This window comes from Salvelinus fontinalis, chromosome 26 (genome assembly GCF_029448725.1).
Source record: "Salvelinus fontinalis isolate EN_2023a chromosome 26, ASM2944872v1, whole genome shotgun sequence".
Classification (NCBI taxonomy): Eukaryota; Metazoa; Chordata; class Actinopteri; order Salmoniformes; family Salmonidae; genus Salvelinus; species Salvelinus fontinalis.
The window spans coordinates 43,363,743-43,381,675 of NC_074690.1; the positions used below are offsets into that span (position 1 = coordinate 43,363,743).

The 17,933-nt window shown below is 47.4% G+C and overlaps 1 protein-coding gene across 1 annotated transcript; it reads left to right on the plus strand.

The window, feature by feature from the left end:
- The first annotated feature begins 15,720 nt into the window (after positions 1 to 15,720).
- LOC129824557 (class E basic helix-loop-helix protein 23-like) lies at positions 15,721 to 17,474 on the plus strand. The gene has a single exon (XM_055884249.1). It carries the CDS (start codon positions 16,057 to 16,059, stop codon positions 16,735 to 16,737), a length of 681 nt encoding a protein of 226 aa, XP_055740224.1. The 5' UTR covers positions 15,721 to 16,056; the 3' UTR covers positions 16,738 to 17,474.
- Positions 17,475 to 17,933: the final 459 nt, after the last annotated feature.

The window sequence follows — 17,933 nt, forward strand, 5'->3', positions numbered from 1 at the left end:
CAGATGGAAGCCACTCCTCTGCTTAAAAGGCACCTAAAGGTCTCTCAGACCATGATAAACAAGATTATCTGGTCTGATGAAAGATGACTCTTTGGCCTGAATGCCAAGCATCACGTCTGGAAGAAACCTGGTACCATCACTATTGTGACGCATGGGGGTGGCAGCATCATGCTGTGGGGATGTTTTTCAGTGGCAGGGATTGGGGGACTAGTCAGGATCAAGGGAAATATGAATGGAGCAAAGTGCAGAGAGATCCTTGATGAAAACCTGCTCCAGAGTTCTCAGGTCCTCAAACTGATGGTGAAGGTTCACCTTCCAACAGGACAACAAACCTAAGCACACAACCAAGACAACGCAGGAGGGGCTTCGGGACAAGTCTCTGAATGTACTCGACTGGCCCAGCCAGAGAACAGACTTGAATCCGATCGAACATCTCTGGAGAAACCTGAAAATAAGCTGTTTATTCAATTTAATCAATTTTAGAATAAGGCTGTAACATAAAGTTGTGGAAAAAGTCAAGGGGTCTGAATACTTTCCGAATATACTGTATGTTAAGCCTGTCTGAACTTTCCATTTTATGCTGACAATTTAGGCCCTATAGGTAGGCCAAATTCAAGAGTTTAACCCTCAAACTAACAACATATTTTACATACATGGTTAATCAACTGGGGTCATTTTTCCCCCAATAATAAACTGTTGAAAAAGCAACAATCACAGCAAAATATTAACTTAATTATGATCAAAACATTATTAGATATGTAAATGTTATCTGAAACTAAAAATGACCAAAACAAACTTATTTTAGCAAAATTACAGTTAAGTTGTGTAACGGGCGTCTAAGTCGTTCTCCTCCTCGGACGAGGAGGAGCAAGGATCGGGCCAAAATGCAGCGGGTGATGAATACATGATGAATTTATTAGACAAGACGAAAACACGAAGTACACTTGAATAAATTACAAAATAACAAAAACGACGTAGACCGACCTGAACATGAGAACTTACATAAAACGAAGAACGCACAAACAGGAACAGACTAGACAAACGAAACAGTCCCGTGTGGTACAAACACTGACACGGAAGACAATCACCCACAAACAAACAGTGAGAACAGCCTACCTTCATATGGTTCTCAATCAGAGGAAACGTCAAACACCTGCCCCTGATTGAGAACCATATAAGGCTAATAAACCATGAACCTAAACAAGAAACAAATAACATAGATTGCCCACCCCAACTCACCCCCTGACCATACTAAACAAATACAAAAACAACAGAAAACAGGTCAGGAACGTGACATGTTGCATATTATGTCAAACAGGCATTTCCACGATAACAGAATTAGGCTGATACTCAGATTTTTCACTTAAAATGTAGGCCAAACAACAACAAAAAAAACATTCAATTCAAAGCTTAGAGTCGATTAACACAGCAATGCATCCATCTAATTTAAATAATTTAATAAAAAAGTATATTTTTTTGCATGGGCTGCGTCTCAATCCACCGCATTTGCACATTTGCATGTCGGCCTTCCATATCTGCGGTGAAAAGTGACAGAGCTAGGGCGCTGTTTGTCAGACCAGAAGACATCATGATAATCTGTCTTCTCAAGAAAACGTCGGTAGCGTCTGAACGGTTTGGCTTACAAACTCAAATAGCTCTCAGTCTCACGTCAGAATTAAACAAATTTTAAAGTGTTCAGGGTCAAGTTTAGGCATAAACTCCAAATGGTTTAAGTAAGTGTTCAGGTTTGGGAGAGGCTTAAAACAAAAATCTCAAAAACAACCTTATTGCTAGATTCAAACTTGCAACCTTTGGAATCAGAGGCAAATGGTTAGGTTTAAGTTTAGGCATTAACTCCACATGGTTAAGGTAAGGGCTAAGGTTTGGGATAGGCTTACATTTTTTTTCTCTCAAAAACAACTTTCTATTGCTGGATTTGAACTTTCTATCGCTGGAATCAGAGGCAATTTACAACATCCACCGTCCTAATCCACAACACCCTGGCAAAATCAAAGCTACTTTAAGATAACAGCGCTCACCTTTGCCCCTAGTGGCTGGTTTCCATATCGTTGCCCGACATCCTCAGACATGGGTGGACGTTGAATACTGTATTTTTGTCAAAAGGTGGGTGTAGCTGGTGCATTGAAGTCAGGTGCAGGAGAGCAGAGATGAGTGGACAAAGCACTTTACTTAGGCAATCATATGATCAGAATGCAACCGCTTCACAAAACAAATGCCCAAAGAACAAGTAAGGCAGCACAAAGTACAAAACCCAAGTACAAAGTACCGGCTGCCACAAAGCACGGGTATAAAACAAAACCCGGCGCAAACCAGCCGGAAGCGTGCCAACCTTGACAATAAACAATACCCCACACAGACATGGAGGGAACAAAGGGCTAATTTTTTTATTTTTTATTTTATTTTACCGTTATTTTACCAGGTAAGTTGACTGAGAACACGTTCTCATTTGCAGCAACGACCTGGGGAATAGTTACAGGGGAGAGGAGGGGGATGAATGAGCCAATTGTAAACTGGGGATTATTAGGTGACCATGATGGTTTGAGGGCCAGATTGGGAATTTAGCCAGGACACCGGGGTTAACACCCCTACTCTTACGATAAGTGCCATGGGATCTTTAATGACCTCAGAGAGTCAGGACACCCGTTTAACGTCCCATCCGAAAGACGGCACCCTACACAGGGCAGTGTCCCCAATCACTGCCCTGGGGCATTGGGATATTTTTTAGACCAGAGGAAAGAGTGCCTCCTACTGGCCCTCCAACACCACTTCCAGCAGCATCTGGTCTCCCATCCAGGAACTGACCAGGACCAACCCTGCTTAGCTTCAGAAGCAAGCCAGCAGTGGTATGCAGGGTGGTATGCTGCTGGTATACACACAGTAATGATGATTAGATTTAAACCAGATGTGCAGGAAAACAAGACAAAACAAATGGAAAATGAAAGGTGGAGCGACAACGGCTAGAAGATCGGTGACGTCGACCGCCGAACGCCGCCCGAACAAGGAGAGGGACGGGCTTTGGCAGAAGTTGTGACAGTACCCCCCATTGACGCGCGGCTCCCGCAGCACGCCGACACCGGCCTCGGGGACAACCCAGAGGGAAAGGTGCAGGGCGATCTGGATGGTGATGGTGGAACTCCCGCAGCACTGAAGGGTCCAATACGTCCTCCAAAGGGACCCAGCATCTCTCCTCCGGACCGTACCCCTCCCAGTCCACGAGGTACTATAGGCCCCACGCCCGATGCCTCGAATCCAGTATGGAGCAAACAGAGTACGCCTTCTCCAGGAGTCTGAGGTGCGGGAGGTTCCTCCGCCCCCTCTGGAAGTCGAGGGGGTGGAGGAACCTCCCGCACCTCAGACTCCTGGAGAAGGCCAGCTACCACCGGCCTGAGGAGAGACACATGGAACGAGGGGTGAATACGATAATCGGGGGGAAGCTGTAACCTGTAACTCACCTCATTCAGTCTCCTCAGGACTTTGAATGGCCCCACAAACCGCGGACCCAGCTTCCGGCAGGGCAGGCAGAGGGACAGGTTTCGGGTCGAGAACCAGACCCGGTCTCACTGCGGTGGCGGTCGGCGCTTGCCTTCTGCAGCCTCACAGCCCGTTGCAGGTGCACATGAGCGGCGTCCCAGGTCTCCTCCGAGCACTTAAACGATTCGTCCACCGCAGGAGATTCGATCTGGCTCTGATGCCAAGGTACCACAACCGGCTGATACCCTAAGTACGCACTGGAAGGGGGAGAGGTTAGTGGAGGAGTGGCGGAGTGAGTTTTGGGCCATCTCTGTCCAGGGGATGAACGCCGCCCACTCCCCCGGCCGGTCCTGGCAATATGACCGCAGAAACCTACCCACATCCTGGTTCACTCTCTCCACCTGCCCGTTACTCTCGGGGTGAAAACCTGAGGTGATGCTGATCGAGAACCCAAGATGTTTCATGAACGCCCCCCATACTCTTGACGTGAACTGATGACTCCGATCAGAGACTATGTCCTCAGGCACCCCGTAGTGCCGGAAGCTGTGAGTGAACAGGGCCTCCGCAGTCTCTTGTGCCGTAGGGAGACCGGGCAAAGGGAGGAGACGGCAGGACTTAGAAAACCGATCCACAACAACCAGGATTGTGGTGTTGCCCTGTGAGGGGGGAAGATCCGTCAGGAAGTCCACCGACAGGTGCGACCACGGCCGTTGTGGAACGGGTAGGGGTTGTAACTTCCCTCTGGGCAGGTGCCTAGGAGCCTTGCACTGGGCGCACACCGAGCAGGAGGAAACATAAACCCGTCCTTGGCCAAGATTGACCACCAGTACTTTCCACTAAGTCAATGCACCATCCGACCGATGCCAGGATGACCAGAGGAGCGTGACGTGTGGGCCCAATAGATCAAACGGTCGCGGACAGCAGACGGAACATACAGATGCCCAGCTGCACACTGGGGAGAGTGGGCTCTGTGCGTAACGCCCGCTCGATGTCCGCGTCCAGCTCCCACACCACTGGTGCCACCAGGCAAGAGGCCGGAAGTATGGGAGTGTGATCCATGGACCGCTCCTCTGTGTCTTACATCCGGGACAGTGCGTCTGCCTTAACGTTCTGGGAACCTGGTCTGTAGGACAGAGTGAAAACAAAACGGGTAAAGAGCATGGCCCACCTTGCCTGGCGAGAGTTCAGTCTCCTAGCCGCCCGGATGTACTCCAGATTGCGGTGGTAAGTCCAGATGAGAAAAGGGTGTTTAGCCCCTTCAAGCCAATGTCTCCACGCCTTTAGAGCCTTGACAACAGCCAACAGCTTCCGGTCCCCCACATCCTAGTTTTGCTCCGGCGGGCTGAGCTTCTTCGAAAAGAAAAAACAGGGGCGGAGCTTTGGTGGCGTGCCGAGCGCTGAGAGAGCACAGCTCCTATCCCAGCCTCGGACGCGTCCACCTCCACTATGAATGCCAAAGAGGGATCCGGATGAGCCAGCATGGGAGCCGAGGTAAACAGAGCCTTCAGGTGACCAAAAGCCCTGTCCGCCTCAGCCGACCACTGCAAACGTAACGGTCCCCCCTTCAGCAGTGAGGTAATGGGAGCCGCTACCTGACCAAAACTCTGGATAAACCTCCGGTGGTAGTTGGCAAACCCTAGAAACCGCTGCCCTTCCTTTACCGTGGTGGGAGTCAGCCAATTAAGCACGGCTGAAATGCGGTCACTCTCCATCTCTACCCCTGATGTGGAAATGCGGTACCCTAGGAAGGAGACGGACTATTGGAAGAATAGACATTTCTCAGCCTTGACGTACAGGTCATGCTCCAACAGTCTACCAAGCACCCTGCGCACCAGGGACATATGCTCGGCACGTGTAGCGGAGTATATCAAAATGTAATCAATATACACCACTACACCCTGCCCGTACAGGTCCCGGAAAATCTCGTCAACTAAGGCCTGGAAGACTGATTGAGCATTCATGAACCCGTACGGCATGACAAGGTACTCATAGTGCCCTGAGGTGGAACTAAATGCCATCTTCCACTCGTCCCCCTCCCAGATACGCACCAGGTTGTAGCGCTCCTGAGATCCAATTTTGTGAAGAAGCGCGCCCCGTGCATTGACTCGATCGCACTGGCGATGAGACGCAGCGGGTAGCTGTACCTCACAGTGATCTGATTGATTCCCCGATAGTCAATACACGGGCGCAGACCTCCATCCTTCTTCTTCACAAAAAAATTAACTTGAGGAGGCAGGTGAAGTGGAGGGCCGAATGTATCCCTGCCCCAGGGAGTCGGCGACATGTGTTTCCATAGTTGCCATCTCCTCCTGTGACAGAGGATACACGTGACTCCTGGGAAGTGCTGCATCTACCAGGAGATTTATCGCACAATCCCCCCGTCGATGGGGTGGTAATTGAGTCGCCCTCTTCTTACAGAAGGCGAGAGCCAAATCGGCATATTCGGGGGGAATGCGCACGGTGGAGACCTGGTCCGGACTTTCCACCGTAGTAGCACCAAAGGAAAACCCTAAACACACCCGCGACCACCCCGTGAGAGCCCTCTGTGGCCAAGAAACAGTGGGGTCATGACAAAGTAACCAAGGTAGGCCTAGCACCATGGGAAACGCAGGAGAGTCAATAAGGAAGGGACTAATTCTCTCCTTGTGCCCCCTCTGCATCACGATGCCCAGAGGAGCGGTGGCCTCCCTAATCAAGCCTGACCCTAATGGTCGACTATCAAAGGCGTGAACGGGGAAGGGCACAGCCACGGGAACAATGGGGATCCCTAAACTATGAGCGAACAATCTATCTATAAAATTCCCAGCCGCGCCTGAATCGACAAGCGCCTTATGCTGCGAATGCGGGGAAAACTCAGGGAAAGTGACATCCACAAACATATGTGCAACAGAGGGCTCTGGGTGAGAATGGTGTCGTCTCACCTGGGGTGACGCCAGAGCGCCCTGCCTGCTGCCTCGATCCCCAGAAGAGCAAACCTGGCACCGACCAGCAGTGTGACCTCTGCGGCCACAGATGGTGCACGAGCTGGAACCCCCTCTGGTCTCCCTGCGCACCGCCTCTCCCAGCTCCATGGGTATAGGAGAGGGTATGCGGGGGGATAGAACCAACAGACCCCGATCTGGATGTCTGAGGGTAGCCAGCAGGTTGTCCAGCCGGATGGACAGGTCCTCCAGCTGGTCGAACGTGAAGTTGGTGTCTCTGCAGGCCAACTGCCGACAGACGTCCTCGCGCAGACTGCAGTGATAATGGTCGATCAGGGCCCTGTCGTTCCATCCCGCGCCGGCAGCCAGGGTACTAAACTCCAGGGTGAACTCCTGGGCGTTCCTCGTCCCCTGCCTCAGATGGAAGAGGCGTTCAGCCGCTGCTCTACCCTCGGGCGGGTGGTCGAAGACTGCCCGGAAGCGGCGGGTGAACTGCTCAAACTGGTCCAACGCCACATCTCCCTCTCTCCACACGCCGTTGGCCCACTCCAGGGCTTTCTCGGTGAGGCACGAGACGAGGGCGGACACCCTCTCACGGCCCAATGGAGCCGGGTGGACGGTGGCCAGGTATAGGTCCAGTTGTAAAAGAAACCCCTGGCAGTTCTCAGCCTTCCCATCGTATTCCTGGGGCAGGGAGAGACGAATCCCACTGGGTTCAGGTGGGAAAGGGGCACTCAGGGTTCAGGTGGGAAAGGGGCACTCAGGGGAGACCCCGGTTGTGCTGGTGGAGGCGCTGGAAGAGCTCCCTGTCTCTCCCAGTGGTCCATTGCCTGGACAACGCGGTCCATGGCGGTGCCAAGATAGTGGAGCGTGGCTGCGTGCTCCCGTACGCGCTCCTCCACCCCTATACCTGGGGTACCTGCTCCCGCTGACTCCATAGCTTGGGTCTGGAATTCTGTAACGTGGTGTGTACTGGTGACAGAGAAGTCAGGAGCAGGAGAGCGAAAACTGATTTACAACGGTGTCGTTTAATAAACATAAAAAAACACCGTAAACAGAACAATCAAAGAATGGGTCAAACAAAACCCGGTATCCACCAGCATAAAGTGCACAAGCACTACAAGAAACAATTCCGGACAAGGACATGGGGGGAAACAGAGGGTTAAATACACAACATGTAATTGATGGAATTGGAACCAGGTGTGAGGAAGACAAGACAAAACCAATGGAAAATGAAAGATGGATCGCGATGACTAGAAGGCCGGTGACGTCGACCACCGAATGCATTTTGCCTGTGCTTAGCTCTATTCCATTTCTTTTTATCCTGAAAAAAAGCATACCCATAACATGTTGCAGCCACCACCATGCTTGAAAATAAGAATTAAAGCCACATCGGCAATCAGGAGTCATGACCACAGTAAAATTCCACGTTACCGTTGAGTCACTGTAACTATGCTCCTCCTCCTAGCTATGCTCTGATGCCTCTGATGGTCATTAGTAGCCTACCAAACTTGCTAACAGCCAGTCGCTAATGGCCGGTACTCAGATCTCTATTGTCCCCCTAATCACTCAGACATCAATGCAAATGCAATTGAAAATCAAATCAAACACTTCATGAGAGCCCCAGCGTTCAGAGTTTGAGCGGAATGGGTTCACCTGTTGTGCAGCGAGAGCCAGCTCCTCATAGCTGATTGATGCATGGAATTAAATAAGTGTTCCTTTTGCAATTATATGAGAAAACAGTTTTGGTGGCCTATATTAAAAAGAGGAGGATCCCATCAGCTTTCTATAAGGAAGGCCTACTATATTAATTTCTCAACTTTCCATATATACTGAACAAAAATATAAACGCAAAATGTAAAGTGATGGTCCCATGTTTCATGAGCTGAAATAAAAGATCCCAGAAATGTTCCATACGGACAAAAAGCTGATTTCTCTCAAATTGTGCGCACAAATTTATTTACATCCCAGTTAGTTAGCATTTCTCCTTTGCCAACTTCATCGATCCACCTGACAGGTGTGGCATATCAAGAAGTTGATTAACCTCTTAGGTTCAGAAGTTCGGATGAATGACGTGCCCAAAGTAAACTGCCTGTTACTCAAGCCCAGAAGCTAGGATATGCATATAATCAGTAGCATTGGATAGAAAACATACTGTGAGTAGAACAGAACTGATATGGCGAAAACCCGAGGAAAATCCATCCGGAAAATGTTTTTTTGAGGTCACAGTCCATTTCAATGCTTGTCTATGAGATATACAAAGAAATAGCTCCCAGATTGCAGTTCCTATGGCTTCCACTAGATGTCAACAGTCTTTAGAAAGGGTTTCAGGCTTGTTTTTTTTAAATGAGCGAGTAGTTGTAGTTTTTCCAAGGTGTCTCTCATTAGAAATGTAGTCCTGTTGCTCGCGTGAATAAGGTGCTCGCTCTTCGTTATTTATCTTCCCTATTGAACATACTATTCTCCGTCTTAAATGTTATTATTTATTTAGACATTAGAGTACCTGAGGATTAATTAGAAACATATTTTGACTTGTTTGGACAAACTTTACTGGTAAGTATTTGGATTTGTTTGTATGCATGTTGAACGAGTGGATTACTGAATCAAGCGCACCAACTAAACAGACATTTTTGGGATATAAAGAAGGACTTTATCAAACAAAACAACAATTTGTTTTGTAGCTGTATTTCATTCAGCTATGTTCAATTGTAGTAATATAAAAGAATGCCACGGGAATTATAAGCAAATATGGCTAAATTAACTAGTGTAGCCCACAGTCATAGGGCAAGGCCAGATCGGGGCCTAACATTGTCACGTTCCTGACCTGTTTTCTGTTGTTTTGTATGTGTTTAGTTGGTCAGGGCATGAGTTGGGGTGGGCATTCTATGTGTTGTGTTTCTATGTTGGGTTTAATGTGTTGCCTGATATGGTTCTCAATTAGAGGCAGGTGTTTGACGTTTCCTCTGATTGAGAACCATATTAAGGTAGGCTGGTTTCACTGTTTGTTTGTGGGTGGTTGTCTTCCGTGTCTGTATGTATGTTCGTACCACACGGGACTGTAGCGTTTTGTTTGTAATCTGTACCTGTTCGTGCGTTCTTCGTGTTATATGTAAGTTCTCTAGTTCAGGTCTGTCTACGTTCGTTTTGTTATTTTGTAATCATTCCAAGTGTTTTTTCGTGTTCGTCTTCGTCGTTTAATAAATCATTATGTTTTCAAAACCCGCTGCATTTTGGTCTGATTCCTACTCCTCCTCTTCAGACAAAGAGGAGGAGAGAAACCGTTACAAACATAAGGATGACTCAGAATATGCTATTCTTTTCTTCCGAAATACGTTAAAAAGAAATCATATCATAATGTTTCTTTAGACCTGCCTAAAAAATGTCACGGATTTTGTGCCAGAGCAGCTAAAATGTTTATGTTAATTAATTTATACCAGTTTATACCATTGGCAGACTTTGTATACTATTGGCAGATATTTTGTTTTTTTACACAGTTATACAATACGTGGTATAACAAAATTACAATCATAGGCGAGTACATGGGGATCTATAGTATATCTCAGCAGATGATCTGTAACGGTCGTCGTAATCCTCCTCCTCGGACGAGGAGGAGAGGCGAGAAGGATCAGACCAATACGCGGAGTGATTTGTGTCCATGATTATTTAATGAATCGAAACTGAACACGAAACAAAAATAACATAAAACAACCGACAAACAGTCCGTGTGGCACGAATGCAGACACGCGATACAACCACCCACAAAACACACGTGAAACCCCGGCTGCCTTAGTATGATTCTCAATCAGGGACAAACGATCTACAGCTGCCTCTGACTGAGAATCATACCAGGCCAAACACAAAAACCCCAACATAGAAAAACACACATAGACCAACCCACCCAACTCACGCCCTGACCAACTAAATAAATACAAGAAAAAAGGAAAACAGGTCAGGAACGTGACATAAACCCCCCCTTAAGGTGCGAACTCCGGGCGCACCCGCATAAACTCTAGGGGAGGGTCTGGGTGGGCGTCTGTCCACGGTGGCGGCTCTGGCGCTGGTCGTGGTCCCCAACTCACCATAGACAAACCCCGCTTCCGTGGTCTCCTCCCAATGGTCACCCTCCATGTCAAACCCACTCTACCAAAAGGCAGCACCGGACTGAGGGGCGGATCCTGGCTGGCTGGCTCTGGCGGATCCTGGCTGGCTGGCTCTGGTGGATCCTGGCTGGCTGGCTCTGGCGGATCCTGGCTGGCTGGCTGGCTCTGGCGGATCCCGGCTGGCTGGCTCTGGCAGGTCCCGGCTGGATGGCTCTGGCTGGTCCCGGCTGGACGGCTCTGGCTGGTCCCGGCTGGACGGCTCTGGCTGGTCCCGGCTGGACGGCTCTGGCTGGTCCCGGCTGGACGGCTATGGCTGGTCCCGGCTGGACGGCTCTGGCTGGTCCTGGCTGGACGGCTCATGAGAGACGGACAGCGCTGGGAAGGCAGGCAGCTCAAACAGCGATGAGCAGGCAGGCAGTTCAGGCGCCGCTGGGCAGACGGCAGACTCTGGCCGGCTGAGACGAACTGTAGACCTGGTGCGTGGTATAGGCACTGGCTGCGCTGGAGAGGAGGAAAGCTCTGACAGCGCTGGACAGGTGGGAGCAGCTGGAGAGAAAACCCGGAGAGACAGCCTGGTGCGGGGGGCTGCCACCGGTGGACTGGTACTTGGAGGTGGCACCGGGTATACCGGACCGTGAAGGAGGACACGTGCTCTTGAGCACCGAGCCTGCCCAACCTTACCAGGTTGAATGGTGCCCGTAGCCCTGCCAGTGCGGCGAGGTGGAATAGCCCGCACTGGGCTATGCTGGCGAACCGGGGACACCATTCGTAAGGCTAGTGCCATGTATGCCGGCCCGAGGAGACGCACTGGAGGCCAGATGCGTTGGGCCGGCTTCATGACATCCGGCTCGATGCCCAACTTAGCCCTACCAGTGCGGCGAGGTGGAATAGCCCGCACTGGGCTAAGCACGCGTACTGGGGACACCGTGCGCTTTACCGCATAACACGGTGTCTGACCAGTACTACGCCCTCTCACTCCACGGTAAGCACGGGGAGTTGGCTCAGGTATCCTACCCGGCTTTGCCACACTCGTGTGCCCTCCCCCAAGAAATTTTTGGGTCTGACTCTCGGGCTCCCAACCGCGTCGCCGAGCTGCCTCCTCATACCAACGCCTCTCTGCCTTCGCTGCTTCCAGCTCCGCCTTGGGACGGCGATATTCCCCTGGCTGAGCCCAGGGTCCTTTGCCGTCCAGGATCTCCTCCCAAGTCCAGGAGTCCTGGGTTTCTTCCCTCTGCTGTCGCTGCCCGTTTGCACTCCGCTTGATCCTAGATTGGTGGGTGGTTCTGTAACGGTCGTCGTAATCCTCCTCCTCGGACGAGGAGGAGAGGCGAGAAGGATCAGACCAATGCGCGGAGTGATTTGTGTCCATGATTATTTAATGAATCGAAACTGAACACGAAACAAAAATAACATAAAACAACCAACAAACAGTCCCGTGTGGCACGAATGCAGACACGCGATACAACCACCCACAAAACACACGTGAAACCCCGGCTGCCTTAGTATGATTCTCAATCAGGGACAAACGATCTACAGCTGCCTCTGACTGAGAATCATACCAGGCCGAACACAAAAACCCCAACATAGAAAAACACACATAGACCAACCCACCCAACTCACGCCCTGACCAACTAAATAAATACAAGAAAAAAGGAAAACAGGTCAGGAACGTGACATGATCTGTCTATCTGGTCAAAATCACTGACACCTCTACCCCCTAGTAGTATGGATAAATTGTTGTTATGTCTCCTGAGAAACCTATACTAAAATAAAGGTCCCGTCTATCAAACTAAAAAGTCTATATTAATACAGAAACACAAAACAATTATTTTGATTGGTTAAGAACAAGTTGATTGACAAAGTCATGGACAACTGAAGGACTTTAAGAAAACCCCCTCTGTAGTTATTAAAGAGATTGTTCATCCGATCGACATGTTTGGGTGAAATGATGTTACCTTGCCGGCCAGTGGCATCCACGATAATGCATTGTTTATGCCTACCTTTGCTACAGGCAGTAATTAGCATAATTTAGCCTCGTCCTAAAAAATCAATGCAATTCAATATCCGATGTTAGCAAAGCTGAAATGCTCTAACAAAACTCCAAACTAACTTCGGTAGCATCAAAACCTGAGAAGAACCTGTACATTTTTGCAGTAATATCTGCAGTTCCAATATTTCCAGCGTATCCCCATCAAGCTAGAGGTGTGTTTGTTCACAGCTGGCAATCAATCGGCGTCTCAGCCAATGGAATACAATACAACGTTACTGGCTATGTTACAGAAAACACAAACAAATGTGGTGAGACTTGAGGAAATGATTCCAATTCCGACTGACTAAATTCCAGCTAATTATTTTGACAGTATCCGTACAAACTCAAAAACAACTACCGAACTTAGTTTGAAATATTGTGTTGAGGGAGTTGACATTTTGTATTGCAGCTTTAGAGATCACAACATTGTATCTGTCCCATTATGGTGTCTGTGTACGCATGGGCTGGGCCATTGAGGCCATCTCCATTTTGAAGTAGTCCATTTTCTTCGACTACTTCGATGTGTTGGTATACAAACTGAAAGGGTGCAAACTGCCACCTGTAGTCTGTTGTTTGAACAGGTATAAAGCCAAGGTTGGCAATTTACACCTGTCATAAACAGTATTCCAGTTTCAGCTGTTCTGCCTGCGGTTATGGAACCGCCACCTGTCCCAGACCTGTTGTTTTTCAACTCTTAATGATCAGCTATGAAAAGCCAACTGAAAATTATTCATGATTATTATTTGACCATGCTTGTCACTTATGAACATTTTTGAACATCTTGGCATAGTTCTGTTATAATCTCCACCCGGCACAGCCAGAAGAGGACTGGCCACCCCTCATAGCCTGGTTCCTCTCTAGGTTTCTTCCTAGGTTTTGGCCTTTCTAGGGAGTTTTTCCTAGCCACCGTGCTTCTACACCTGCATTCTAGCTGTTTGGGGTTTTAGGCTGGGTTTCTGTACAGCACTTCGAGATATTATCTGATGTACGAAGGGCTATATAAAATAAAATTGATTGATAAACATTCTGAAAATTATGAACACTCCTTAAACTCAAGTAGTTGGAGCATGTTTCCTATGGGCTTGCTGCACTCAGACAACCATCGTGTAATGAGTGATTCTGAACAGAAGGGGGCAGTGTTTTCCTCTCATACTAGGATCTGGTCAGTGGACGTGGAGCTTCAGCAGGCCTGGAGTGATGGGATAGGAGACTTGTAGAGGATAAATCAATCAACAATTCGATTGAAATGCTTTGTATCAAGTACATTTAACTTCAAGCCGGACTTTAAAAAAAAGACCAAGCAAAGGTGACCAGGTAACAGATCTTGAAACCATAAAGTAGAAAACAAGTATGTGATTGGGATCTGCTAATGGTGAGCTTTAAAGCTTTACTGCTATGAATGTTAGGCTTATCATCTGTTACTTTAACCTGCTGGTATGTTTTAGTCAACTCTCTTAGAAAAGCATGAATGACAAACATGGATAGTCTATTTGGGATGGCACTTTCACAGCGCTTCTGTTACTTAGATTGATATGTGTTTCTTTATATAGCTAATCACTATGTCCCTGCAATAAATGTTTGGGAAAAGCTAGGCTATTTATTGTGATGATGCCACAAAGTTAGCAAGACACTGAATGTATTCCAGAAATCCAACAGTGCTATGCCATGTTTTCCAGTGCATTTCCCCGTCGCCCCTGTCCGTGAGCGCATTTGGTGTTGATGCTGTTAATGTGCATGGTGAACCACCCCGCCGTGGGCCTCCCTTCCTCCGATAAGCCCTGATTCTGGAGCCCGGCCAGGTTACGCAATTAATAGGCTACTACCCACTGGGTGCGGCTCTCTCTCTTTCTCGCTCTCTCTCCCTCCCCTTCTTTTTTTCTGGGCTGAAGCACACGTCACTGGAGCTGTCCATGGTCATGAAAAAGCCTTAACTAGTCTTTCATTGTGAAAAATGTACTGTACTGCGTGTTGTTTTTCTTCTGCCAGCTTGCATGGGCCTCATGTAAGCTGTTGTTGAAAGTTCGTTGTGGACCACTGTGCGGTATACCTACAGAGATACATGGTCAAATATGGCCTACTACACAATGTGTTTGTGCTGTTCAATTGTAAGCTATTTGGCATGCCTGTGGGATCTGTATGCTATTAACCCTTTGAGTTTTGACAAACAATGCACAGGTCAAGCAGGAAGAATGGGCCTCTATCTAAAAGTTAATATCTTCACATCTGGAGCTGAACTTTACACATTTGGAGTTGAGTTGTACGCCCATAAAATGCATCAATATGTGAATTGGAACACTTCACCTGCAGGGTTTTTGAGGAGTTGGATTTGCATAACATTGTGATCATACAAATGTCCGATATTTTTTAAATAAAATGTAGTCCACACTGTAAAACCTTTACTGTTGTTTTTATGGTTACTTACAGGCTGCCGGTTGCCTGTAAATTACCTAAAATAAGGTACCATATGTTACCATACCGTGTTTTACAGTATACAACACTGTTACTGTAATCGTTTTTACCATTGTAAAACTTACAGGCAACTGGCTGCATGTAAATTACCATAAAACAACAGTATAATGCATTACTGTAATCCTTAATGTCTCTCAATCCTGTCAATCAGAATGGTTTGAAAAACTTGTCATTTGCCATTCCCACAATGCTGTATGGTTACAGTAATGTACTGTTAAACCAACGTTTCTTTGGAATTTGGGGTATGATTTAGTGTTTAGGCCTAAAATCATCCAGAGTGCATTGCCCTTCATTGCAATCTACTGTAAATAATAAATACAGTACTTTAGTGTTAGTTTTACAGTATAGGCTATTACTGTCAAAACAACAAGAAAGTGTTACAGTCATAGCCTGTTTGCAGCCTGCCTAAAGTAGCCTAACGGTGCAGTTTCAAACATCTTAGGATTGTCTTCACTCTGGGTATATGGGTGTTTTATGGGGACAACGAAAGGATGACCACCACAATTGTCAAACATAGACTAACTCAAAATGATAGGCGAAAGCTATTGTGTAAATTGGTCTTGCAATTATCATTATTCGAATCGAAAATAGGATCATACCAGCGTTCTACCCTATAGTAATTAAAACGCCCCCCTGATTGGACGGATAGATTATCCCAACGGGCCTCGCGTTCCTACTAACGCGCGAGTGGGATGGAGCGCGAGTCACAGTCTGCCCAGGGCGAGGGCAAGAAGCACACAAGGACCCGTCGAGGAGGCCACCGCTCCAGTCTCTCACCCATGCCACTATTTACGTGCGTTTAATGTCGCTTCGTAAAACACACAATTACAGAAGGGTTTTAAAACGTATATGCGCGCAGGGGGAACGTCAAGTGGGGCTGAATACAGTCCATTCACTGCAACTGTTCTGAACAGCCACAAAGAAAGTGTGTTGAGAAGGACTCGAGTAGTGTGCGAACCCTCTCCACACAAAAATAACGACACGGAGGAAGAATTAAGTTTCGACCGAACTGCATTTTGTATTAGTCCTTATTGTGGAAGAGAAAATGAATGCCGGGGAAGAGAATCTGCTGAAGTCCATCAGCAACGACACTTTACTGGACCTGACGCAGCGATACGGCCAGTCCGCCTTCGGCTTTGGACCTGGGCACATTACTGGAAGTCCTGGAGGGCGGTATCCTCTCACACCGGCCGCCGACTTCCTCTCCGGTCAGACGGGCAAGTCCAACGAAAGTGGCGGGGAGCAGACCAGTGATGACGATGACGACCGTTTCGACCCTCTGGACCCCCGGAAGAGGGGTTCCGCATTCGACGACGACAAACACGGGGGTCCTCTTTCCAAGAAGCCCAAAGAGCAGCGGTCTCTGCGCCTGAGCATCAATGCGCGCGAGAGGAGACGGATGCACGACCTGAACGACGCACTGGACGGCCTCCGCTCTGTGATCCCGTATGCGCACAGCCCGTCGGTGAGGAAACTCTCCAAAATAGCCACTCTCCTCCTGGCAAAGAACTACATCCTCATGCAGGCTCAGGCTCTGGAGGAGATGAGGCGGCTGGTGGCTTATCTGAACCAGGGACAGAGCATCACCTCGCCCATCCCTACCCCTATTGCACCCTTTGGACAGGCTGCCGTATACCCCTTCACGGGCTCGGCACTCGCCACCTGCGCGGAGAAATACTCGGGGACACCTGCAAGTCTCTTTAAGCACCATAACGACAAGCCTTGATAGCGTTTTATTTGTATAGCCTATACCTGAACTTCACCCACTTGTATCCAAGTCTAATGCGTAAATCCTAAACTAAATAACTGCTGCGGTGTTTCATCCAGATTTTTTTTTTTTTTTAAACTTGAAAAACAACACTGGTGTTTACGAAGGCTAGATTATAGTTGGAGCTGGCAAATTGCTGTTTAAAGAGGTGTTTCTCTTTCCCTATACTCTCCTCAGAGTTAAAGGAATTGTATTGCTGTGGCAGTGTCCGACCATGTTTCAATTGACAGCTTGACATGTTATGTGTGACTATAAAAACGGCACCCTTGCAAAAAAAAGTTTTGACTGATCTATTTCGTGTTCTTGTGTAGTCTGCAGACCTACTATGCAACATTCAGTGAAACAGAAAATAACAAAAGAGATGACAAGATTGGGTTACAACTTCAAGAGTTATTTTTTTGTTTGCAGCACTGTCGTTTTTGAATGCACTTTCCCTCATTTTAACAGACGCTATGTGAGGAAACACTAGTGTATGATATTTTTGGAAAATATGGATTGATGATTTCGGTTTTGTTACTGCACAATTCACATGATTGTAAAACCGTGGAAAACTCCTTGATCAAAGTACTGTTATGTTATTCGTTTTTCAAAACAACCGCCTTTACAGACAAAAAAAAATGTTGGCTTGTGTTGCAACACGAATTTCATATATCGTTTATATGTCTTTATAAATAAAACATATATCTATGCTCGAATATGAATCGTTTTTTTTTCTTAAACTTAATTCCACACAATTTAACCATGCTCAAATCATGCTCAACATTTTTTATTTTTATGACACATTCATTCACCTAACTTAACAGTTGATTTAATCATTTTTGTCACTAGCATTAGAATTGCCAATTTGTCACACATTCATCCGTTTTAAGCCTACAATTTGTTACAATTATTGCAGTTTACAGACGTCTGACTTTAGGCATCCCTCGCTCTAAAATGTGTTGAATTAACTGAATTCAATACGACCAAAACAGAAATAAAATTATTTCCAAATGAGTAACATAAATAAGTTTTATTAATATAATTTGTGTCTTTCTAAAATGATCGTATGGAAATCACAGCATTTAGCACCTCATCTCACTCATAGCCTTCCTAGAGTGGATGACACTGACAAACCAATCCATCACTCATTTCTGCGCAATGTCTGGAATGAATGG